Source organism: Pan troglodytes, chromosome 3, assembly GCF_028858775.2.
Source record: "Pan troglodytes isolate AG18354 chromosome 3, NHGRI_mPanTro3-v2.0_pri, whole genome shotgun sequence".
In the NCBI taxonomy this organism is placed as follows: domain Eukaryota; kingdom Metazoa; phylum Chordata; class Mammalia; order Primates; family Hominidae; genus Pan; species Pan troglodytes.
In genome coordinates this window covers 128,910,942-128,938,424 of record NC_072401.2, presented here as the reverse complement: position 1 = coordinate 128,938,424, position 27,483 = coordinate 128,910,942, and the positions used below count along the sequence as shown (strand labels likewise).

Here is a 27,483-nt window from a genome sequence, read left to right as displayed (position 1 = left end):
AATGATAATGACAAAAAACCCCCACAGTTAATATTAAATTATGTAACACTGACGTCATTTTCTGTATGATTAGGAACAAGATAAGGTTGCCAGTTACTACTTTGTAAATATAACACTGAATCCGGGGTCTCAGTGAGTACAGAAAGGCAAGAAAGAGAAATAAAAGGTGTAAGAATTGATCAGGAAGGAAGAAAACACTGATATTAGTTGCAGATTATATACCTGTTCATGTAAATAAAAATTTGGAAGGTATGTACATACACATTCGTGTTTGTAATAGGGTTAACAAAGTTGTGGGATGTAAAATGAAAATACACAAAAATTAAGTAGTACTGTTATGGGCTGAATTGTTAAAATCATATATTGAAATCCTAATAACTCCCAGTACCTCAGAATGTGACTGTATTTGGAGATAGGGTCTTTAAAGGTAATTAGAATTAAATGAGATCACAAGAGTGAACCCTAAGCCAATATGACTGTCCTTATAAAAAGGGGAACAGGCCAGACGTGGTGGTTCAGGCCTGTAATCCTACCACTTCGGGAGGCTGTGGTGGGTGGATTGCCTGAGCTCAGGAGTTCGAGACCAGCCTGGGCAAAATGGTGAAACCCTGTCTCTACTAAAATACAAAAAATTAGCTGGGTGTGGCAGCGTGTGCCTGTAATCTCAGCTACTCGGGAGGCTGAGGCAGGAGAATTGCTAGAACCTGGGAGGCAGAGGTTGCAGTGAGCCGAGATTGCACCACTGCACTCCAGCCTCGGCGACACAGTGAGACTCCATCTCCAAAAAAAAAAAAAAAAAAAGAAGAAGAAGAACAGAGGAGGAACCCTGTGAAAACACAGGAAGAAGACAGCCATTTATAAGACAAGGAGAGAGGTCTTCAGAGGAAACCAAGTCTGCTGACATCTTGATCTCAGACTTGTAGCCTTCAGAACTGTGACAAAATAAATTTGTTGTTTAAGCAAACCACTTTTGTGGGTGACACCAGCCCTAGCAAACTAATACACACACACATATAAGACTCATATTCCCATTTTTTTTTTCTGTACTGTTGTGAGATTAGGTTGCAGACATCATGCCATTTATCCTTAAACACTCGAGTGCATATTTTCTTTTTCTTTTTTTTTTTTGAGACAGAGTCTTGCTCTGTTGCTCAGCCTGGAGTGCAGTGGCGCCATCTTGGTTCACTGCAAGCTCTGCCTCCTGGTTCATGCCATTCTCCTGCCTCAGCCTCCCGAGTAGCTGGGACTACAGGCGCCCGCCACCACGCCCGGCTAATTTTTTGTATTTTTAGTAGAGATGGAGTTTCACCGTGTTAGCCAGGATGGTCTTGATCTCTTGACTTCGTGATCCACCCACCTCAGCCTCCCAAAGTGTTGGGATTACAGGCGTGAGCCACAGTGCCTGGCTCAAGTGCATATTTATTTTCTAAATATTGGGATATTTTCTTACATATCCAAAGTACAGTTATCAAATTCAGGAAATTTAATATAATACCACTGACCCAATCCATAGTCTACGTGCAGATTAATTTTCCATTTTAAAAAGTTTCTCAATGTGCTAAACTAGAGCTAGCTATAGAAAGAAAAGAAACACAGACATAAATGGAATAACTCTAAGTATTATCCCTAAGTGAAGTAACGGGTTAGTTTTAATCTGCCAGATTGCCTACTGGTCCTTCCAGGACCATTTTGTAGTCAATAAAAATGAGGATAATGATAGGAACTACACCTCAGTGTTTTGAGAATTTAATGAGTAAAAGTATAGAATTCTTAGGACAGTATAAAGCATATAATAAGCACTATATTACTATTCTAGTTTTCTGACCTCATTATTTTCACTTGCCCTCATAAAACTTATGACCTGGCTATCCTGAACTACTTCTCAAGCCATATTTCTGTGTACGATTTTCCCCCTATGCTTAGAATGTTCTCTCACTGACTGAAGTAAGCCTACTCACTGAGATTTAGCTCTCTAGGAGACCACGTCTGATCATTTTAAGCATTTGGGCAACCCTCCTTTATGTATTCCTGGAACCTACACACATTTGTATTTAAACCATTAACTGCTGTCTTCAATATTAGACTATGAATTTGGGTGCAGATTTTGTCTTTTTCTGTCACCAGAGCTTAGCATAGATGAAGCATGCAAATATTTGCTGAATGGATGAATGTAATAAGTACAGGTTGGTATCCCTTATCTGAAATGCTTGGAATTAGAAGTGTTTTCAATTTTTTCAGATTTTGAAATATTTGCTTTGTATACTTACCAGCTGAGCACCTGAAATCTGAAAAGCTCCAATGGGCATTTCCCTTGAGCATCACGTTGGTGCTCAAAACATTTTGAATTTTGGGGTGTTCCGGATTTAGGATTTTCAGATTTGGGATGGTCAACTAGTAATAACAATAGAGATCAAATGTATCAAAAATTTGGTTTAGGGATTTATATTTAGAACATGATGACAAACAAGTTTTTGTCCTTGGAGTTCAAAATTATTTGCTTTCTTAAAAATATATTACAATAAATAATGAAATATCTCAATGGCTTGTGACTGGGCTTATTCTACTTAATCTAATATTTCAGTTAAGATAGACATATTCATCCAATTTCTGTCATAACCCTCTACCTTCCAAGCAATATATGCTACAGGAATAGTAGGCATTTCTGTTTTGATGGTAGGTGAGGAAGCAGCTTTGCTGGCTGATGGTTATTTTAGGATAGGAAAGAATATAAGACAGAATACATCATGTATTTATTTTAGCTAAGTAAAACAAATGACTTATGCCTTTCAGCCAACATTTCTCTTAAATTTGATTATACCTAAATATCAGAGATATTAAAAACTCAACTAAGCTTAGAAACAATAACATAAAATACCTGCATCATCATACGTCTTCTAACTGTGTCAAAGGGATAAGAAAGTATTCCAGAGCATGTAGTCACAACTTGAGCAATGAAAAAGGAGACAAGAAATGGAGTTTTCTTTGGCTTTGGTAATAAACCCTAGAAAAGAAAAATGTACCAAGTAACTATCCAAATTTCTAAAATATCTTAAATTCTTAAGTTAAAGGATAATTTTTATAAATATATGAAAGAGGGCCCAATTATACTTAAAATGCAATAAAAATGTTGGATTTAATAGTAGCAGATCAATAAAAAGTGGAATGCCACATATGACTATATTTCAAAGGTATATTTCAAAAATATAAAGCATATTTGCCATTATAAGAATTTGTTATTAATGCACATAAAACTAGGGAAGATAGCAGACATTGACAAAAAAGAAGTTCTTCCATGGCTCTTCCTTGTGGGGTTGAAAAAAAGTGAAACAAATGCTTGCTTTTATCATCAACACATATTTGATGGGCAGCTTTAAAACTAGTGGAGAAATGTTCCTAAATTTCATAACTACTGCAGGTGATAACAAACTAGAGACAGAGTACACACATAACTTTTTTTGTGATTAAATAAATGTACAAGATCCTGTAATTTTCATTAACATAGCAGTCTAAAAAATACACTAAAAACTGATCTGTCCAGACAACAATAAAAATGCCATGCAACTACATTTATACTAATGAAGGAGTATAGTATAATTATTTATTATACTAATAAATACAAGATCCTGTAATTTTCATTAACATAGCAGTCTAAAAAATACACTAAAAACTGATCTGTCCAGACAACAATAAAAATGCCATGCAACTACATTTATACTAATGAAGGAGTATAGTATAATTATTTATTATACTAATAAATAATACTGATATTAATTTCATTGCTTCCTTTTGGAAGCATTATAATGTAGTCATTAAGAACATGGATTTTTTTTTTGCTTGCCTTTAACAAGTAAATTACTTAACCATTCCTAGGCTATTTACTTAACAATTCCTAGGCTATTTATCTTTAAACAAAAGGGGGATTTTATTTTTTTATTATTTATTTTAAACAACTAGAATTATCTTTATTTTCTTATTATTTTTTATTTCAATAGGTTTTTTGGGGAACAGGTAGTGTTTTGGTTACATGGGTAAGTTCTTTACCAGTGATTTCTGAGATTCAAGATGTAAAGTACTTTAAAAAGTTTCCTAGAACTAGGTAATAGCTAAAAATTGGTAGCCATTGTTACAATTTTTCTTTTTCCTACCACATGGAAGTGTTCTTAAAATCTGAAATGAAAAGGTAAATTGCAGAACAACCTGGAGAATACAACACAGAATCTAACAGTATCCAGTAGATAACCAAGCTATAGTAGCATTTATTTAATTAATTTTGCTTTGTCTCCTTCTCAAAATGACATTTTATTATTTGCATATAAAAAAGTGATAATAGGGTTAACATAAAATCAGAAAAACGGTTAGAAGATGCCTTTCCATATACCAATAATTTCATTATGATGTAAGCTTAATTAGCATGTTTTTCATTTGTAATGTGATGTACAGTGAAAACACCTCAAAAACTTAGATACATGCTTTATAACTAAAGTCAGATCCATACTGCAGTTATAATTTAATTAGGTTATGGCAAAATCATGATTAAGCAGAATTTCATGTCTCTCTTTTTTCATCACTGATTTTTACTTTTATAATTAAAAGTAACATATCTGCTGAAAACATTACTAATTAAATAAATGGAAACCATATATTTAATATGTCCAAGTTAAAGCCCCCAGATTACCTTAACTGTGTCATAAGCTCCAAAATAAGAGGCTCGGTACACAATGATGCCCTGTACTGAAACACCAAACCCTTGGTATAAACCAGCAATTCCATCTGATTTTGCTATTTTCATAATACAGTCACCTAAACCCTTGAATTGTCGCTCCTCAGGACCTAAAATAAAGCCATTTAAAATCTATTAGCAACATTATATATCCAATAAACACTTCAATCAAAATAAACCTTTACAGATCTAAATGCTGAAATTCCCACTTACAAATCTAACAAAGAAGGCACAAATCAAAATCCTCCCGTTCTTTTACAGATAATCAAGATTTCAAGTACTATCTCAAAAGAAATAAATGGAAAATATTAATCTCTCATGAAAACAATTTACTTCAAACAACCTGCCTTAAAGTATTTTATTAAAGTTACCAGAAGTTACTAATTGAGGTTCAGAAAATAATTTGAAACAGGCCAGGTGAGATGGTTCATGCCTGTAATTCCAGTGCTTTGCGAGGCCAAGGCAGAAGGACTGCTTGAGGCCAGGAGTTCGAGACCAGCCTGGGCAACATAGTGAGACCCTGCCACTACAAAAAATAAAAAAAATTAGCCAGGAGGCTGAGGCAGGTAGATCGCTTGAGACTAGGAGTTGGAGGTTTCACTGAGCTATGATTGTGCCACCGTACTCCAGCCTAGGCAACAGAGTAAGACCCTGTCTCTATTAAAACAAAACAAAACAAAACAAAACAAAGAAACACTTAGAAAGGAAAAACTTGGCAGGGCACAGTGCCTCATGCCTGTAATCCCAGCACTTTGGGAGGCTGAGGTGGGTGGATCACGAGGTCAGGAGTTCAAGACCAGCCTGGGCAAGATAGTGAAACCCTGTCTCGATTAAAAATACAAAAATTAGCCAGGCGTCGTGGTGGTCGCCTGTAATCCCAGCTACCCAGGAGGCTGAGGCAGGAGAACTGCTTGAACTTGGGAGGTGGAGGCTGCAGTGAGCTGGGATCATGCCACTGTACTCCAGCCTGGGTGACAGAGAAAGACTGTCTCAAAACAAAAACAAAAAACAACAACAACAACAACAAAAAACAAATAAAAAAACTCCAGGACTGTTGAAAAGCAAAAAGATAAAGCTAAAAACTAGTAAGGATAGTTTAAGATAGTTAACATTTCATATGAAGGGGTCATATTTTTCCAGTATTTTCTGGTTTTATTTTTCTTTTCCCTTGACCAAGAATTCCTTGACAATATTTTAAAACTATTATATATGTACAATGTAATCTTCCAAAAATAAACTAAATCTTCCTGATTTGAAAGAGAAAACAAAACTATGGAACTTAAAGCAAGATAATATTGAGTTATTTTTACCCTCTTATTAATAAAAATAAACTTTCAACTTCCAGTTAAATAGATGAAACTCACATTTTTATTTTTGCTCAAACTGCCACCCCTTCTGAGACATTTTCTGATCACTTATTTAAAACTGGTATCACTCTCTTCTAACTTTTTTCCCTAGCATTTATCATTAAGTGACAATATATTTTAGTCATTTATTCATTTATTATTACTTGTGTCCTCCACTAGACTCTTAGGTACATGAGGCATGAACTCTATGTCTTACATGGGGGGTGGGGTGTGAATATGTGTGCATATATACACACATATACACACACACACACACCCTGAGCTCTGTATCTTATATGGGGGGTGGGGTGTGAATATGTGTGCATATATATACGCATATACACACTCACACACGCCCTGTATCTGCAGGCACCCTGTATTCCAGAAGGCACTCAATATTTGTTGAATGAATCTCTGTACCCTAAAGAAACTCTGTTACATTAATAATAATGAAATAAAACAGGTTTAAAGCCAGATAGGCCAATAAGAGAACATGACAGAATGAAATCTACAAAAGTTTGCCAGATGGAGAGAATAGGGAGGAGTGGTAATTCACCAAATAGAGCAGAAAAAGCTGAACCTATTTTCTTACAGAGGAAGACACTGCTGGGAAGCAAGCCATTTGATCACAATAACCTCAGAAAGACTTAGAAATTAGAGGAACTAACTACTACTTCCAGGATGAAAGCAAAGGAGCAGGGAGATGCTCAATATCCACAACCTCACCCTGAGCAGCCAAATGACTTACTGTGCTGCCACCCACAGAACTGAACACAAGGCTCCAGATTTAACTGGGCCAGTTGTGTGACCGCTGCAATCACTCAAACACTGAAAAAAGACTCACATAAAGATATTTTACTGTGAAATATAAGATCATCAGGGATAGAAAGAAACTAAAAAGAAAAAACATATACTAAAGGATCCGGAGTAAGCAAATTGGTATCTTAAGAGCAACATTAGAAACTAGAAGTCAGGGTAATATTTTCATAATTGTGAAGGAAAATAATTTTAAACTCAGACTTTTATATATGTCTTACCCTTTTTGAGAGGGTAAGACAAACACTTTTTTAAGATATGTAAGAGCTCAATTTATTTTTTTTCACTCTTTCTCAAAAAGTTACCAAAGAATATACTCTACCAAAAAACAAGGGTGTAATAACAAAAAAGGGAAGATGTGATATTTAAGTAAGGATAGAGGCAAAGGGACTCCCTAGGATGAGATTTGTGCATCTAACCTAGAAGGGAGCCACAGCTGAGACAGGACTAAGTGCATGGAAAAAAATCTAGGAAGGGCTTTCTAGGAAAAAAAAATGGGACTAAGTTATAAGCAGTTTTTATGTTCACTTTTTTGTTACAACAGGCTTTCCCTCCTTCCCTTTTTTAAGGGAAAAGAAGCAAGTAATATACTTTAGGCCCTATGACTCCACCATTTGGTTGAGAACAAAGTTCGTAGACTTTATCTGGTAACACTATTATAGCACAATTAATGACAATAAATAACAGATGGTTGAAAATGCAAAGAAGGAAAAGTTAGTATTTCTAAAAATCTCATACCTTTTCCAATATCGACACCTAATCGGGTTCGGGCAAAATCTAGAGGATATACTACACATAAGGATGTTGCCCCAGCAGCTCCACCAGAAGCCAGGTTTGCCAAAAACCACCTCCAGAACTGAAACATATTAATTTAAAAGTGGTTATTAAACCACAGAATCTAACTGTTTAAAATACCTGGTAAATTCTTATTTTTATAAATGTTAAAACACCAGATTTATAAGCTACTTTTATAAAGTAAACATCTATAATAATGCATACCATGCTATCCAAAATATTTTCTTTTTATAGCCATATAGCTTTTGTTTCATGCAGTCTGGAAGACCCAGTTTAGATGCTGACATACTGAAATTCCAGGATATTTTAATGTTCTCCAGCAAAGCAGCCCAAATTAGCAAAAGACGTCGCATAATCATCTCTTTACGCTGTATACTTTTTTTTTCCTTAATAGCTACATAATTCTTAATAATAGTGCTTGCTATGATTACAATGTCAGGCACATATGGAGGCTTTAGTTGTGCCCTTTTTCTGTGAAGGGTGAAGTAAGTAGTATTATGGCAAAAAACTGCAATTACTTTTTGCACCAACCTAAAATACTTCACAATGCCCCAGCTTCACCTTGTAATTTAAATACAATTAAATTTGAATAGCTCAAAAATACGTATTTAATTATGTTCAAATGACAACATGGAGATTGGCAGACATCAATCATAATGTAGTTGTATGGCATTTAAGTTAGGCCTCACTGGTCTACTAGTTCACATGAGCTATTGAAGAAGTATAATTACTTTTGATCAACATTTAAAATGTGCCCTCCCCAGGTTCAGCAAGATGCTTTTCAACATCTAGTGCTTATGCGAGAAGAAATGAGTATCTGAATTGGAGCTGTTATGAAAAATCCAGGATACGAGGCCACTGCAAGCACTAAATACATTAAAGTGAATAATATGCTAGTCAAGCTCAATTTCTTGCTTTATTTTCTGGCTTTTATTTCTAACAATAAAGTGTCAGACAGCTTTGCAATTCTCAATGTTCTCTAGCCCTGGAATGCTCTTCCTTTTTTAAACAAAAAAGTAGTTATTGCTTCATGCTCTAATTCAAGTTCTACTTCTTTCATGAAATATCTGATCTCCAACCCATCTATTGAAACTGTATATGATCATACCCTCTTCCCATAAATACTTCATCTCTGTCAGAGAATTAAAGTTGAATCCCATGACCAATACGTAAAATGTATTAACATGTTATAGACTCTTCTTTTTTTTTCTGAGATGGAGTCTAGCTCTGTCACCCAAGCTGGAGTGCAGTGGCACGATCTCGACTCACTGCACAGACTCTTATTTTTTAAATATCACTTACAACCATTTTCTACTTTCAATTTATAATTATTTGTGTACATTTATACTCCTACAGACTATAAATTTCTTTTTTTTTTTTTTGAGACAGAGTCTCGCTCTGTCGCCCAGGCTGGAGTGCAGTGGCGAGATCTCGGCTCACTGCAAGCTCTGCCTCCTGGGTTCACGCCATTCTCCTGCCTCAGCCTCCCAAGTAGCTGGGACTACAGGCGCCCGCCACCATGCCCAGATAATTTTTTTGTATTTTTTTTTTAGTAGAGATGGGGTTTCACTGTGTTAGCCACGATGGTTTCCATCTCCTGACCTCGTGATCCGCCTGCCTAGGCCTTCCAAAGTGCTGGGATTACAGGTGTGAGCCACTGCGCCCAGCCCAGACTATAAATTTCTTGAGGCCAGCATTATTTTTCCTTAACAGCTTTAGTAAGTATAATTCACATATCATAAAATTCACCTATGTAAAGCGTACAATTCAATTGTTAATATATTCACAGAGTTGTGCAACCATCACCACAGTTTAGAATATTTTCATCACACCAAAAAGAAACCCCAGGCCTGTTATAAGTCACTCCACATCCTCCCTACCTCCTTAAGTCCTAGGCAACCATTAAACTACTTTCTGTCTCTATATATTTGCTTATCCTGGACATTTCATATAAATGGAATCACATAAGACACACTCTTTTTTGACTGGTTTCCTTCATTTAGCATGTTTTCAAGGTTCATCCATGTTGCAGTACATATTAATACTTCATTCCTTTTTATTACCAAATAATATTCTATTTTATGAACATTATCTACTCATCAGCTGATGAACATTTGGGTTGTTTCCATTTGTTTGAGGCCAAGATTCTTAATTCCTCTGTTTATTTCACAGAGCAAGTCAGGAGGTCTTGCCCAGAGATATGTATTAAATAAGTATTTGTTTAATAAAGTGTACTGGTAATGCCACTTACTGTTCCCAGACTCCCATGGATCTTTTTAAGTAACACTCATCAGTTTTATTGTATAAGCAGCATGTCTCATCATACAGAAATAATTAGATCAGGAGATTGCATCTGACATAAGGGTAGTTAATCCACAGTGTAGTAGATGATTGGTAACCTGGTAGAAAAAGATGAGCTGGGCCAGAGCCTCTTTCTTGGGAACTGAACTTTAAATATTCAATACTAGTTATCAATAAGGACAGAAAAGGAAAAGTTAATGTCTTAGACTTTTTGGAGACTGTTTAAAGCTATAGATCCTCTCCTAAGAAAAATTACACATGTATAAACATATATTTTTAGAGTGTGGGGTATTCTGGAAGCATTCATGGATCCCAGGTTAAGAACCTCTGACCTTTAGAAAGGCCAAAAAGGATTACTATGGTACAAATATTGAATTTAAAGGAATAAGAAAATATCAGTAAGTAAAAAAAGTAGGCAATAATGAGAAAACAGAGCAAACACACATACTAAAAGCAGGTAATTAGAGAGAAAGAACAGGTGACTTGGGAGAGAAAGATGAGAGTATAGTTTGGTCCGTAGAGGTGCCTGTGGCTGAAATTCAAGTGCCACTGTATCATTACAATAAATCATCTTTTTCCTGAGGTAATCTGAGTCAATCTCTGCTTATGAAAACCAAGCACATCAACCAAACAAAATATGTGGCATAAAGATTTATAAAGTAGATCTTAAGTTCTACTTAATCTTTTTTTCTTTCTCGATGAGAAAGAAGGCAGATCAATGATTTTTGGCGTGGATAATCATGTAATTTATCATTCAAACCAGGACACTTCTGATACAGAAAGTGGGAGCTATGAAAAAACGACAGGGGCAGGCACAACATATATAAACAGTATGGCCGATCTATGTAGTGACGGTAGGAAGGATAGAAATAGAGGGAGAAAGGCAGTAAGAATCTGCCCATGCTGAGTGACGATCCTGCATTTATGTAACAAAGCCTGTCCCTCCACAAGTAAGATTGAAAATAAAACAGACCCAGAAAAGGTAGTATGTATATAAGTATAAGTGAGTTTTGGTTGTTGTAAGTTAGTAATTTAAAGTATTACTATATTGGTGTTTTCCTCCCCCCAGGCTGGAGTGCTGGGACTACAGGCGCCCGCCACCACACTCGGCTAATTTTTTGTATTTTTAGTAGAGACGGGGTTTCACCATGTTAGCCAGGATGGTCTTGATCTCCTGACCTTGTGATCTGCCCGCCTCGGCCTCCCAAAGTGCTGGGATTACAGGCGTGAGCCACCATGCCTGGCCTACTATATTGTTAAAAGAAGAGGCACGGAGAAGAATCAGGAAGGGAGAAGAAGATGAAAGTCTGAGAGTTCTGAGGAAAAATAATCCTATTTATTTTTAATTGTTGACAGATACTGTGTGAAAAGACTCAATGATGCATCAAACAACAAATGCCCTGAGACCAAAGTTGTTTATAACAACTTGTCTGGACAAGGAAGAGAGCTGGGAGCAGCTCTAGTCTTCCTCATTGAGGGCTGTGCTGAAAGCTGCTAAGGGGTGGCTGAGGAGCAGTTTATGCCCAGGCCCAGCTGAGGCTCATCCAGTCTAGTCACCTCAGGTGAGTTTGGGAGTTAGATTGGAACAAACTAGTGGAGCAAAAGCTTTAAGCTCTGAGTCCCACTCTCCTTATCTGTACCTTCTGGGTAAAAATAATTACCTCAAAGAGTGAAGTGAAGATTCAGTGAAACAACATATATAGTAGGCACATGCTTCCCTTACCATTTTTTAAAAAACTTTTTATTTTGAGATAATTTTGGATTCACATGTATTATAAGGAGTAATATACAGAGAGACTATAAATCCTTCAACGAATTATCCTCAGTGTACTAAGCATATCTGTAGTACAAGAAATGGACATGATAAGGCCTACCCTATTCAGATTTTGTCAGTTTAACATGACTCAGTTGTGTGTTTATTCAGTTACGCGCAGTTTTGTCACATGTTCAAATTGGTCAACACTTCCATGAGAAGGATACCTCATGCCACTCTTAAAATCACAGCCACTTCTCTCCCTCCTGGCAAACAGTATTCTTTTTTCCATCACTATAATTTCATCATCTCAAGAACGTTATATAATAGCAATCAGAAAGCATATAACCTTTGAGATTGGCTTTTTCTACCTTAAAATCCAAAGTTGGTGCACATATCAAAAGTTTGTTCCTTTTTTGTATACTGATAAAATATACACAAGATTTACCATTTTAACTATTTTAAGTGTACAATTCAATGGCATTAAGTATGTTTGCAACATTGTTTAAACTTTGTCACTATTTCCAGAACTTTTTCATCATCCTAAACAGAACTCTGTAACTCATTAAACACTAACTCCCCATCTCCCCTCTCAGTAGTTTAACAGAGGTTAACCACCTATTAATCTATAGTCTGCCTTCTGTCACTATGAATTTGTCTATACTAAGTACTTAAGTAGAATCATACAATATTTGCCCTATCAAAAGTTTGTTCCTAGACAAGAGTGTCCACTCTCACCACTTCTATTCAACATAGTGGTGAAAGTCATAGCCAGAGCAATTAGGCAAGAGAAAGAAATAAAAAGCATTGAAATAGGAAAAGGGGAAGTCAAATTACATGAATAATTTAACCTAGAAAACCCTAGATATGCCTCCCAAACCCTAAATATACCTCTAGACCTGATAAATGACTTCAATAAAGTTTCCAGATACAAAATCAATGTACAAAAGTCAGTAGCATTTCTACACACCAATAGCATTCAAGTTGAGACTCAAATCAAGAACTCTATCCCATTTATAGTAGCCACAAAAAAAAAACAAACCCATAGGAATACATTTCACCAAGGAGGTGAAAGATCCCTACAAGGAGAACTACAAAATATTGACGGAAGAAATCATACATGACACAAACAAATGGAGAAACATTCCATGCTCATGTACTGGAAGAATCAGTATCATTAAAATGACCATACTGCCCAAAGCAATTACAGATTCAACAGAATTCCTATCAAATTACCAACATCAGTTTTCAAAGAATTAGAAAAAAGCATTCTAAAATTCATATGGAACCAAAAAAAAGAGACCGAATTGCCAAAGGAATCCCACGCAAAAAGAACAAATCCATAGGCATCACATTACCTGACTTCAAACTATACTACAAGGCTATAATACCCCAAACAGCATGGTGCTGGTGCAAAAACAGACACATAGACCAATGGAAGCAAATAAAGAACCCAGAAACAAGGCCACACACCTACACTCAACTGATCTTTAACAAAGTTGACAATAATAAACAATAAGAAAAGGACACCCTATTCAACAAATAGTGCTGGGGAGAATGGCTAGCCATATGCAGAAGAATGAAACTGGGTCCCTACCCTTCACCATATACAAACATTAATTCCAGATGAATTAAAGACTAAAATTAAATATAAGACCTCAAACTAAAAAAATCCTAGACAAAAACCTAGGAAAAATTCTAAACATTGGCCTTGGCAAAGAATTGATGACTTAGACCTCAAAGCCAAATGCAACAAAAACAAAAATTGACAATTGGGACTTAAAAAGCTTCTGCACAACATTCAGTGGAGGAAACAGACAATATGCAGAATGGGAGAAAATATGTGCAAACTATGCATCTGACAAAGGATTAATATCCAGAATCTATAAGGAACTTAAATAAATTGACCAGAAAAAAACCAAATAACCCCATTAAAAAATGGGCAAAGGACATGAACAGACATTTCTCAAAAGATGACAGACAACTGGCCAACAAACATATGAAAAAATGTTCAACATCACTGATATGGTTTGGCTGTGTCCTCACCGAAATCTCAACTTGAATTTTATCTCCCAGAATTCCCACATGCTGTGGGAAGGACCCGGGGGGGGGGTGGTAACCAAATCATGGGGGTCAGTCTTTCCTATGCTACTCTTATGATAGTAAATAAGTCTCATGAGATCTGATGGGTTTATCAGGGGTTTCCACTTTTGCTTCCTCCTCATTTTTCTCTTGCCACTACCATGTAAGAAGTGCCTTTCACCACCCACCACGATTCTGAGGCCTCCCCAGCCATGTGGAACTGTAAGTCCAATTAAATCTGTTTTTCTTCCCAGTCTCAGGTATGTCTTTATCAGCAGCATGAAAATGGACTAATACACTAATCATCAGAGAAATGCATATTAAAAGCACAATGAGATACCATCTCACACTAGTCAAAATGGCTATTAAAAGGTCATAAAATGATATATGTCAGTCATGTGTAAAAACAGGGAATGCTTATACATTGTTGGTGGGAATGTAAATTAGTTCAACCCCCATGGAAAACAGTATGAAGATATCTCAAAGAACTAAAAATAGAACTACTATGCCATCCTATTACTGGCTATCTATCCAAAGGAAGAGAAATTATTGTATGAAAAAGACATCTGAACTTGTATGTTTATCTTAGCACGAATCACAATAACAAAGTTGTAGAATCAACCTAAGTGCCCAACAATGGATGACTGGATAAAGAAAATGTGGTACATATACACCACGGAATACCATACAGCTTTAAAAAAAGAATGAAATAATGTCCTTGGCAGCAACATGGATGCAGCTGGAGGCCATTATCCTAAGTGAATTAATGCAGAAACAGAAAATTAAATACTTCATGTTCTCACTTATAAGTGGGAACTAAACAGAGGGTACGTGTGGACATAAAGGTGGAAACAATAGACACTGGCAACTCCAAAAGCAGGGAGGAAAGTGGGGGAAGGGTTAAAAAGCTACCTGTTGGGTACCATGTTGACTATTTGGTTGATGGGTTCAACAGATGCCCAAACCCCAGCATTACACAATATACCCATGTAACAGACGTGTATGTATCCCCTGAATCTATTATTTTAAAATTTTCTTCCTTTCTACTGCTGAGTAATATCCTGTGATGTGATTTACCACAGTTTAATCATTTGCCTACTGAAGGACATCTGAGTTGTTTCCAGATTTTGCCTATTCTAAGAAAAGCTGCTACTGAACATTGTGTACACTGATTTTTGTATGAACATAAATTTTCATTTCTCCAGGATAAATGCCCACCCAAAAGTGTAAACATGCATCATATGGTGGGTGCATGTTAGTTTCTAAGAAATCGCCATACTTTTTTCCACAGTGGCAGTGCCATTTCACATTCCACCAGCAATATAAGAGTGATTTGGTTTCTCTGCACTGTCCAATTTGGTGTTATCATTATTGTAGGTATTTAGTGATATCTTATTGTGTTGTATCAATGACTTAAAAAAATTTTTCGGTACAATGGCTAAAAGTATCAATGACTTAAAAAATTTTTTAGTTGACAAATAATTGTATATATTTATGGGGTACAATGTGTTGTTGTGATTTATATTTATATTGTTGAGTGGCCAAGCTAATTAACATATATATCACATACTTAAATTTTTGTGGTGAGAACATTTAAAACATACTCTTTTAGCAATTTTGAAATATACATTATTATTAACTACAGTCTCATGGTGTACAACAGAGCCCTAAAACTTATTCCTCCTGTCTAAATGAAACTTTGTACCCTTTGAGCAACATCTACCCATTCCTCATCCCCCCACGCTCCATCGACCTCAGAAACCACCAGTCTACTTTGCTTCTATGAGATCAAAATTTTAAAATTCCATATATAAGTGGGATGTACAAAGTCAGTAGCAGTATTTGTCTTTCTGCACCTGGCTTACTTCACTTAGCTGGTTATTCCATGTCACAAATGACAGAATTTCTGTCTTCTATAAGGCTGAGTAATATTCCACTGAATACATACATTTTCTTTATCCATTCATCTGCTCATGGACACTTAGGTTGCTTCCGTATCTTAGCTATTGTGAATAATGCTGCAATAAACAAGACTGCAGATTGTGCAGATATCTCTTCATCATGCTGATTTCAATTCCTTCGGATATATAACCCAGTAGTGGGATTGCTGAATACTGTGGCAGTTCTATTTTTTTTTTTTTTTGAGGTGGGGTCTTGCTTTGTCGCCCAGGCTGGAGCGCAATGGCGCGATCTTGGCTCACTGCAACCTCCACCTCCTGGGTTCAAGCGATTCTCCTGCCTCAGCCTCTCTAGTAGCTAGGATTACAGGAACACACCACTACGCTCAGCTAATTTTTGTATTTTTAGTAGAGATGGAGTTTCACCATGTTGGCCAGCTGGTCTCGAACTCCTGACCTCAGGTGATCCGCCCGCCTCGGCCTATCAAAGTGCTGGGATTATAGGCGTGAACCGCAGCACCTGGCCCTATTTTTAGTTTTTTAAGGTACTTTTATATTATTTTCTAAAGCGTCTATAGTAATTTACATTTCCACCAACAGTATACAAGGGTTTTCTTTTCTCTCTAGTCTTGCTCACGCATATCTTTCATATTTTTGATAATAGTCATTCTAACAGGTATGAGGTGATATTTCAAAGCGGTTTTAATTTGCATTTCCCTGGCTAGTAATGTTCAGCATTTTTTCATGTACCTGTTGTCCATCTGTATGTCTTCGTTTGAGAAGTGTCTCTTTAGGTTTTTGGTACATTTTCTAATCAGGTCATTTGTTTTTATATTATGAAAGCATTTGAATTCTCGATACAGTTTTTATATTAGCCCCTTTGTCAGATTTTTTTTGGCAAATATTTTGTTTGCAAACATATTCTCCCAAGTCACGGGTTGTCTCATCACTCTGTTGTTTCCTTTGCTGTTCAGAAGCATTTTAGTTTGATACTATCCCATCTGTCTATAAGTTTTGCTTTTATTACTTGTGCTCTTAGGGTCATATCCAAAAAATCATGGCTCAGACCAATGTCATGGAGCTTTTCCCCAATGTTTTATGTTTCAGGTCTCATATTTAAATCTTTAATATGTTTTAATTTTTTTGTATATGGTGTGAGATAAGAGTCCAATTTCATTCTTCTGCATATGGACATCCCTTTTGTCAATACCACTTATTGAAGAAACTGTCCTTTCCCCATTGTGTGTTCTTGGCTTCTTTGTCAAGAATCAACTGACCATAGATATGTGAGTTTACTTCTGGGCTTTCTGTCCTGTCATACTGGTTGGTTGTTTTTATGCCATTTTCACGCTGTTTTGATTACTATAGCTTTGTAGCAGATTTTAAAACCAGGTGGTACGATAGCTCCAGCTCTGTTCTTTTTGTGGGTATTTTGTGATCCCATATAAATTGAAGGATTCTTTTTTTATTTCTGTGAAAAAATGCCATTGGAATTTTGATAGAAACAGCACTGCATCTGTAGATTATTTTGGATAGTAGGGGCATTTTAATAGTATTAATTTTTCCAAACTATGAACACACGATGAGTTTCCAGTTACTTGTGCATTCTTCTACTAGTTTTATGTTTCAGGTCTTATATTTCAGTTTCAGTTTCTTTAATCAGTGTTTTAAACTTTTCAGTATATGGATCTTTCACCTCCTTGGTTAAATTTACTAAGCATTTTGTGTTTTTTTAAAAAAGCTATTGTAAATGTTATTATTTTCTTATTTCTTGTTAAGAGAATTCATTGTTAGTATGTAAAATGTGACTAATTTTTGCATGTTAATTTTGTATCCTGTGACTTTACTGAATTCATTTACCAGTACTAACAGTTTTCTGGTGGTCTTTGGGGTTTTCTATATATAAGATCATGCTACCTGACAACAGAGACAATATTACTTCTTTCTGTCCATGTGCATGCCTTTTATTTCTTTTGCTTGTCTAATTGCTCTGGCTAGGACTTCTAGTACTTTGTTGAATAGAAGTGGTGAGTGTGTCTGGTTTGTGATCTTAGAGAAAAAGCTTTCAACTTTTCACTGTTGTATATAATGTTAGCTGTGGGCTTATCATATGTGATTTTTTTTGTGTTGAGATACATTCCTTCTATGCCTAACTTGCTGAGTTTTTAATATGAAAGAATGAACTTTGTAAAATGCTTTTTCTGACATCTACTCAGATGCTGCTATGGTTTTTGTTAATACAGTTTATCACATGTATTGATTTGTGTATATTGAACTATCCTTATTTCTCAGGAATAAATCCCACTTGATCATAATAAATAATCCTTTTAATGTGCAGGTGAATTCAGTTTGCTAGTATTTTCTTGAGGATTTCTGCATGTTTGTTCACTAGGGACGCTGACCTGTAATTTTCTTTTCTTCTAGTGTCCTTCTCTGGTGCTTTGGTATCAGAGTAATGCTGACCTCATAAAATGAGTCTGAAGGTGTTGCCTTCTCTTCCATTTTTTTGAAGACTGTGAGGAGGACTGGTATTAGTTCTTAAATATTTGCCATAAAGCCATCTGATCCTGGGTTTTTCTTTGGAAGTTTTTGATTATGGACTTAATATCCTTACTCATTGTTGGTCTGTTCAGATTTTCTAGTTCTTCATGATTCAGTGTTGATAAGTTGTATGTTTCTATGAATTTATCCATTTCTTCCAGGCTACATAATTACTTGGCATATAAATTTTCATAACTTATATGGCATAAAAATCCTTCAATACTCTTATGATCTTTTGCATTTCTAGGTTTCAGCTACAATGTCTCCTCTTTCACTTCTGATTTATATGAGACTTATTTTTAGTCCTAGCCAAGGGTTTTTCTATTTTGTTTATCTGTTCAAAGAACCCACTCTTAGTTTTTAAAAATCTTTTATCTCTAGTCTCTATTTCATTTATTTCTATTGTGATTTTTTTTTCCTTCCTTCAACTGATTTTGGGCTTAGTTTATCCTTCTTTTTCTAGTTCTGTAAGGTTTAACATTAGGTTATTTGAGGTCTTTCTTCTGTTGCTATAAACTTCCTCTTAGAACTGCTTTTGCTATACCCTATAAGTTTTGCTATGCTGTGCTTCCATTTAAATTTCTCTCAAGATATTTAAAAATTTTCCTTTTGGTTTCTTCTTTGATCCACTGGTTGTTCAGAAGCATGTTGTTTAATTTCCACATATTTGTGATTTTCCCTAAATTTCTCCTGTTCTTGATTTCTAGTTTCACTCCACTGTGGTCAGAAAAGATAACTTGACATGATTTCAACCTCCTTAAATTTGTTAAGACTTGCATATATGCTTGTGAAAATGTGTATTCTGCAGGTTTTGGATAGAATGTTCTAAATATATCTGTTAGATCTAAAGTGCAGTTCAAGCTCAATGTTTTCTTATTTTCTGTCTGGATGATCTGCCCATTGTTGAAAGTGCAGTATGCATTGCAGTCTGTCTCTCCCTTCAAATCTATTAATATTTGTTTTATAGATTTAGGTGCTCCAATGTAGAGTGCATTTATATTTACAATTGTTATATCCTCTTGATGAACTGACCCCTTTATCATTATGTAATGACATTCTTTGTTTTCAGTTTTTGACTTAAAGTCTATTTTGTATGATGTAAGTATAGCCACCTCTGCTCTTTTCAAATTTCCATTTGCCTGCAATATCTTTTTTTTTTTTTATTATACTTTAAGTTCTAGGGTACATGTGCACAATGTGCAGGTTTGTTACATATGTATAAATGTGCCATGTTGGTGTCCTGCACCCATTAACTCATCATTTACATTAGATATATCTCCTAATGCTATCCTACCCCCTCCCCCTACCCCACAACAGGCCCCGGTGTGTGATGTTCCCCTTCCTGTGTCCATGTGTTCTCATTGTTCAATTCCCACCTATGAGTGAGAACATGCGGTGTTTGGTTTTTTGTCCTTGCAATAGTTTGCTGAGAATGATGGTTTCCAGCTTCATCCATGTCCCTACAAAGGACATGAACTCATCATTTTTTATGGCTGCATAGTATTCCATGGTGTATATGTGCCACGTTTTCTTAATCCAGTCTATCACTGATGGACATTTGGGTTGGTTCCAAGTCTTTGCTATTGTGAATAGTGCCTCAATAAACATACGTATGCATGTGTCTTTATAGCAGCATGATTTATAATCCTTTGGGTATATACTCAGTAATGGGATGGCTGGGTCAAATGGTATTTCTAGTTCTAGATCCTTGAGGAATCGCCACACTGTCTTCCACAATGGTTGAACTAGTTTACAGTCCCACCAACAGTGTCAAAGTGTTCCTATTTCTCCATATCCTCTCCAGCACCTGTTGTTTCCTGACTTTTTAATGATTGCCATTCTAACTGGTGTGAGATGGTATCTCATTGTGGTTTTGATTTGCATTTCTCTGATGGCCAGTGATGATGAGCATTTTTTCATGTGTCTGTTGGCTGCATAAATGTCTTCTTTTGAGAAGTGTCTGTTCATATCTTTTGCCCACTTTTTGATGGGGTTTTTTTCTTGTAAATTTGTTTGAGTTCTTTGTAGATTCTGGATATTAGCCCTTTGTCAGATGAGTAGATTGCAAAAATTTTCTCCCATTCTGTAGGTTGCCTGTTCACTCTGACGGTAGTTTCTTTTGCTGTGCAGAAGCTCTTTAGTTTAATTAGATCCCATTTGTCAATTTTGGCTTTTGTTGCCATTGCTTTTGGTGTTTTAGACATGAAGTCCTTGCCCATGCCTATGTCCAGAATGGTATTGCCTAGGTTTTCTTCTAGGGTTTTTATGGTTTTAGGTCTAACATTTAAGTCTTTAATCCATCTTGAATTAATTTTTGTATATGGTGTAAGGAAGGGATCCAGTTTCAGCTTTCTACATATGGCTAGCCAGTTGCCCAGCACCATTTATTAAATAGGGAATCCTTTCCCCATTTCTTGTTTTTGTCAGGTTTGTTAAAGATCAGATGGTTGTAGATGCCTGGTATTATTTCTGAGGGCTGTGTTCTGTTCCACTGGTCTATATCTCTGTTTTGATACCAGTACCATGCTGTTTTGGTTACCGTAGCCTTGTAGTATAGTTTGAAGTCAGGTAGCGTGATGTCTCCAGCTTTGTTCTTCTGGCTTAGGATTGACTTGGCAAGGTGGGCTCTTTTTTAGTTCCATATGAACTTTAAAGTAGTTTTTTCCAATTCTGTGAAGAAAGTCATTGGTAGCTTGATGGGGTATATGTGTATACTTAAGGCTAAAGTAAGCCTCTTACAGGCAACTGACTGTTGAGTCTTTTTAATCCCTTTACCACTATGTTTTTTAATTAAAAATCATTCATTTACAATTTAAGTTATTGATAAATATGGACTTACTATTGCCATTTTGTTAACTGTTTACTTTTTTGTAGTTCATTTCTTCTTTTCCTCCAATCTTGGTGTCTTCCTTCATAATTTGTTGTATTTCTGTAAAGGTAGGCTTTAATTCCTTTCTCTTTTTTTTTGTATTTACTAGAGGTTTTTAACTTTATGGTTATCATGGGGCTCACATAAAACACTTTATAATTACAATATTCTAATTTAAGGTGATTATCAACTTAAGTTCAACTGCACATAAAAACTCTACATGTTTACTTCTCCATTTTATGCTACTGATATCACATTTTACATTTATGTATACTGCATATCTGTTAAATATTATAGTTGTTTTTAATAATGTCTTCTGACGTTAAGGATTAAAAGTGATAAACACATCACCTTTACAGTATTAGAGTATTTCAAATTTGACAACACAAATGGTTCAAATTACAATTTTTGACTTTACCATGAGTTTATAAGGAAATAATCCCATCATGAGTCAAGGAGTATTTGGACTTCCAATGGTTCAACTTATGATTTTTGACTATATAATCAATTTATCAGGGCATTAAATGCATTTTTGACTTAATATTTTCCACTTATGAGTTTATCATGATGTAACCCTACTGTAAGTTGACGAGCACCTGTATACCTTTACCACTGAAGTTTATACTTTCATATGTTTTCATGTTGTTATTTATTGTCCTTTCAACTTAAAGAATTTCCATTAGCATTTCTTGCAAGGTCAGTCTGGTGGTGATGAACTCCTTTAGCTTTTGCCTTGAAATGTGTCTTTAACTCTCTTTCATTTCTGACAGACAATTTAGCCAGGTGTAATATTCTTGGCTGACATTTTTTTTTTCTTTTAGCACTCTGAAAATGTCATGCCAATACTCCTGGCTTGCAAGGTTTCCTTTAAGAAGTTCACTTATAACCTCACGTGATTAATTCTTTCTGCTACTTTTAAAATTCTTTGTTTTTGACTTTTGGCAAGTTGGTTAAAATGTATCTCCTAGTATTCTTTGTTTATTTATTTTTAGACATGGGGTCTTGCTGTATTGCTCAGGCTTGTCTCAAACTCCTGGCTTCAAGCAATCATCCCACCTCAAGTATTCAGGATAACCAGAGTTATCCCAGCCTCCTCAGGATCTGGGATAACAGGAGTGAGTCACTGCACCTGGCATTTTTTTTTTTTTTTTTTTTTTTTTTTGAGATGGAGTCTCACTCTGTCACCCAGGCTGGAATGCAGTGGTGCAATCTCAGCTCACTGCACTCTCCACCTCCTGGGTTCAAGCGATTCTCCTGCCTCACCATACCCAGCTAATTTTTGTATTTTTAGTAGAGATAAAGTTTCACCATGTTGGCCAGGATGGTCTCGATCTGCTGACCTCGTGATCCGCCTGGCTCGGCTTCCAAAAGTGCTGGGATTACAGGCCTGAGCCACTACACACCTGTGCCCATCCACACCTGGATCTTTTTAAAATTAATCTTGCTTGGAGTCCTCTGAGCTTCCTGAATCTGGACGTCCATACATTTCCAAAGATTTGGGAAATTTTCAGACAATATTTTTAAAAATAAGCTTTCTTCCCCTTTTTCTTCATCGTGTACTGCCATAATTCACACATTTGTACATTTGATGGTGTCTCATAAGTTCCTTATGCTTTCTTCAGTCTTTATATTTTTTTCTCTAATTGGCTAATTTTAAATGACCTATCTTTGAGTTTGCTGATACTTTCATCTGCATGATTGCGTCAGCTGTTAAAGCTCTCTACTGAGCTTTTTCAGTTCTGTCACTGTATTCTTCAGCTCCAGGATTTCTGTTTTGTTTTGTTTTTTTTTTAATGGTTTCAACTTCGTTATTAAAGTTCCCATTTTGTTCATGTATGGTTTTGTTTTCCTATTTTCATTCAGTTGTCTATCTTGCATCTTATTAAGATTCTTTAAGATAATTATTTTGAATTATTTCATAGGCAATTTGTATATCTCCATTTGTTTGGGGTCTGTTATTGGAGCATTATTAGTTTCCTTTGGTGATGCCCTGGTTGCCTGAGTCTTTGTTATCCATGTAGCCTTGTATTGGTGTCTGGATATCTGAAAGACCAAACTTTTCTTGCAGTCTTAGAAAACTGGTTTTGGCAAATTAAAATCTTCTCCTGTTAGGTCTTTGGACTGATAGGACTGCTATATAGATAGCAGTTCAGTGGGGTTGGATCCAAGTCACATGGCTGCTGCTGGGTCCACAGTGGAGAATGGAGTTGGTGGGTCTCTAACCAAAAACTGTAGTGAGCACATATCCTATCTAGATCCTGGGTGAACTGGACTGTCTCAAGGACCTTGGTCTGTGAGTTGGTGCCAGGATGAGGGCCTGCATGTTTCATTGATGGTAGGCCTGTTACTAGGTGTGCTGATGGGTGTGGTTTCCTCCCAACTCTGGAACCATTTCCATTAGATGACGGGGTGGGTCCCTGGGAAGGGAGTACTGACTTGGTCCATGGGTGACAGGGGCTGGAACCAAGTCACAAGGTTGTTTTAGGACTGTTGAGACCGAGCTCTTTAAGCTTGTCTCTGGGGTCACGTACAGATGAGCCTCCTGGTGGGTGTTGGGTGAGCAGGCATGCTCTCAGGCTGCAAATGAGAAGGGCAGGAGCCGATTTATAGGACTGTTTCAAGATCTATAAGGGACTGAGGTGAGTGACTCAGCTGGGAGAGTTTGTGCTAACATTGTGATTTATGGTAAACACCTGTTTGTCTATGCCTGAGGTTTTGGACTAAGCTGTATGAGTTTGATCTCTGGAAGGGGACCAGAAACTGTGTAGCTAAGGTCAGTCACATTCCACGCCTATGATACTGATCCCAAAGAAAAACCCTGGACACCAAGGCTTAGGTAAGCTCACTGTGGCAACACATCACGTGTTGTCATATGTTCTTGGGAAGTAAGTATTCTGTCTACATGATTCACTAGGACGGGACAACTATAAACTTGCACCTGGTTTCTCTAGGTCTCTTCCCTGCGTGCCTTTTTCCTTTGATTTTAATTGGAGTACCTTTGCTTTAATAAACCACAGTATAACAGATTTTCTAAGTTCTATATGTCCTTCTAGTCACTGACCCTGAGGATAGTTTTGGAGACCCTGACGCTGTGGAACTAACAATCTGAGTCAAGGGAAATTCCAATTATTAGAGCTGTCAGCTTAAGAGGCCAGAAACATTTTACTGAATGCCTGTCATAAAAGCAAGGTACTATGCTATGCATTTCACAAGTAATCCCATCTAAACCTCATAATAAAACTACGAGATAGGTATTATTATGCCCAAATTTTAGAAGAGGAAACTAGGGATCAGAGAAGTAAACTGACTTTTAAAACCTCATACAGTCACAAAGAGAATAAAATACCTAGGAATACAGCTAATCAGGGAAGTGAAAGATCTCTATCTGATATCTTCTCTGATTTCTATGAGCAGTGTTTTGTAATTCTCATCTTTCACCTCCGGAGGTGACACAAACAAATGGAAAAATATCCAATGCTCATGGACAGGAATAATTAATATCATTAAAATGGTCATATTTCCCAAAGCAATTTACAGATTCAATGCTATTCCTATCAAACTACCAATGACATTCTTCACAGAACTAGAAAAAACTGTTTAAAAATTCATATGTAACCAAAAAAGAGCCCGAATAGCCAAACAAAAATAAGAAAGCTTAGAGGTATCATGTTACCCAACTTCAAACTATAGAACTGGGCTAAAGTAACCAAAACAGCATGGTACTAAGACAAGAACAGGCACATAGGCCAATGGAACAGAATAGAGAGCCCAGAAATAAAACCGCACATCTACAGTCATCTAATCTTTGACAAAGCTGACAAAAACAAGCAATGAGGAAAGGACTCCTTATTCAATAAATAGTGGTGGGATAACTGGCTAGCCATATACAGAAGATTAAAGCTGGACTCCTTCCTTACACCATATATAAAAATCAACCCAAGATGGATTAAAGACTTAAATGTAAAACCCAAAACTATAAAAACCCTGGAAGACAACCCAGGCAATATCATCCTTGACATAGGAATGGGCAAAGATATCATGAAAAAGACACCAAAAGCAATTGCAACAAAAGCAAAAATCGACAAATAGGATCTACTTAAACTTAAGAGCTTCTGCACAGCAAAAGAAACTATCAACAGAGTAAACAGACAACCTACAGAATGGGAGAAAATATTTGCAAAGTGACAAAGGTCTACTATCTAGCATCTACAAGGAACTTAAATTTGCAACAGAAAAACAACCCCATTAAAAAGTGGGCAAAGGACATAAACAGACACTCTTGAAAAAAAGACATACACGTGGCCAACAACCATATGGAAAAGGCTCAGTATCACTGATCATTAGAAAAATGCAAATCAAAACCACAATGTGATACTGTCTCATGGTCAAAATGGCTACTATTCAAAAGTCAAAAAATAACAGATGCTGGCGAGGTTGTGGAGAAAAGGGAACACTTATATACTGTTGGTGGGAGTGTAAATTAGTTGGACCATTGTGGAAAGCAGTATAGTGATTCCTCAAAGAGCTAAAAACAGAGGTATCATTACTGGGTATATACCCAGAGTAACATAAATCATTCTACTATAAAGACACATGTATGTGAATGTTCATTGTAGCACTACTCACAATAGCAAAAACCTGGAATTAACCTAAGTGCCCATAAATGGCAGATTGGATAAAGAAAATGTGGTACATATATAACATGCGATACTATGCAGCCATAAAAAAGTACAAAATCACGTATTTTGTGGGAACATGAACAGAGCTTGAGGGTATTATCCTTAGCAAACTAATGCAGGAACAGAAAACCAAATACTGCATGTTCTCACTTGTAAGTGGGAGCTAAATGATGAGAACTTATGAATACAAATAAGGAAAAAACAGACATTGGGATCTACTTGAGGGTGGGTGGTGGGAGGATGGAGAGCTGCAGGAAAAATAACTATTGGGTGCTAGGCTTAATACTTGAGTGATGAAATTATCTGTACAAAAAACCCCTGTGACACGAGTTTACCTATAAAGCAAACCTTCACATGTACCCCTAAACCTAAAATAAAAGTAAAAAAACCTCATGTAGCTAAATAAGATCCAAATCTAAACCTTCCAATTCTAAGTCTAGGGAATTTTCTTGGTTACCTTTCTACCTGTGCCCCCTCACCCTGCCCCACCACCCTGGCCAAAGTACAGGGCAAAACATTCAATGAACAACTGTTAATAAAAATGTGAAAAAAGGGAATACAGAGCATAAAAGGAAATTTAAGGAGGCAGCAACAATGAAATGTTCCACAAAGACTTGCTTTTAAGAAACCTCCTAAGACAACGTGGTTGGCTGAGGCAGGAGTGGGAGATGAGGAGTAATAGGGAGAAAAAGAGAAAAGATGACGGGGAAGAGAGATTTTTTAAGAGTGAGGGGAAGATCTTGGGAGTAATGTAGGTAGTATAGTGTATTGCATACAACAAAACAAATAGAAATCAGAATAAATAACATGTAGTTTATATGAGTAGGAAATTTTGAAATTGAGATTTTGTAACCAAGGGAGTAATTACTTCGAAAAAAAAAAGTATCCTTGCAATAAAAAGAATTCTCTAGTTTAAATTTATAATTTTCCAGTTTTGCTCCATTTGGACTTCCTATACACTTTAATCTCAGCTAAATATATCTTTATTCTCAAAGAAGAAAGAATTTACTTCTTCAGGATATAAATTACCTCAGTAATAGGAACTACGTACTTGTTGATTTCTTTCTGCGCTTAAAATAAGCAGACAAAATGCCATGTTTCCCCAGTGCAAAACAGTGATAAGATGAAATTACATTAAGTGTAATATTTATTCAAAAAATACTGCCTTAAGACAAAAGATCCTTTATGATTTTTGTAACAATAAACACTTACTATTTTTTCCCACTACTTGAGCACATCCTCCCCAAATAAAACATCACAGTTAAGACAAATCTAACCATTTTAAAGAAAATTTTAGAGATAGTGAAATATATTTACATTGGATGGGAAATTTATATTGGATGGAAAATTTCTATATTGGAAGGAAAAAGTAAAAAAATATATAATTACCTGTTTTTCTTTATTAACTCCAGACATGAATAGCTGCTTGTATTTGTCCTTAAAAGCAAAGTTTAGAGCTTGTGTTGGAAAATACCGAATAACATTTGCCAAATTGCCACGCCAAAAACTGAAGAAACCTACAGAGGGAAACATATAAATACATAAACCTACATTGTATTATTAAACAATTGCCATAGTTTTAGCAAATTTAGCTATATGAACTATCTAAAACATACTCTTTCTTATGAGAAAAATAAAGTTTTCTAAAATGTGTGTCTCCATTGAAAAATAAAAAGGCAGTGT

At 36.1% G+C, this 27,483-nt stretch overlaps 1 protein-coding gene across 3 annotated transcripts in view; it reads right to left on the bottom strand.

Annotated features, from left to right (window-relative positions):
- The window catches only part of SLC25A31 (solute carrier family 25 member 31), a 43,890-nt gene that overhangs the window by 2,542 nt on the left and 13,865 nt on the right, over window positions 1-27,483 (bottom strand). For 2 of the 3 annotated variants that reach the window (XM_016951023.3, NM_001246385.1), the window contains 4 exon segments: window positions 27,190-27,317; window positions 7,621-7,738; window positions 4,676-4,830; window positions 2,876-3,001 (listed from right to left, as the gene is read on the bottom strand). In XM_016951023.3, the coding sequence (XP_016806512.1) occupies window positions 2,876-3,001; window positions 4,676-4,830; window positions 7,621-7,738; window positions 27,190-27,317 (527 nt within the window). 3 annotated transcript variants of the gene reach the window in all.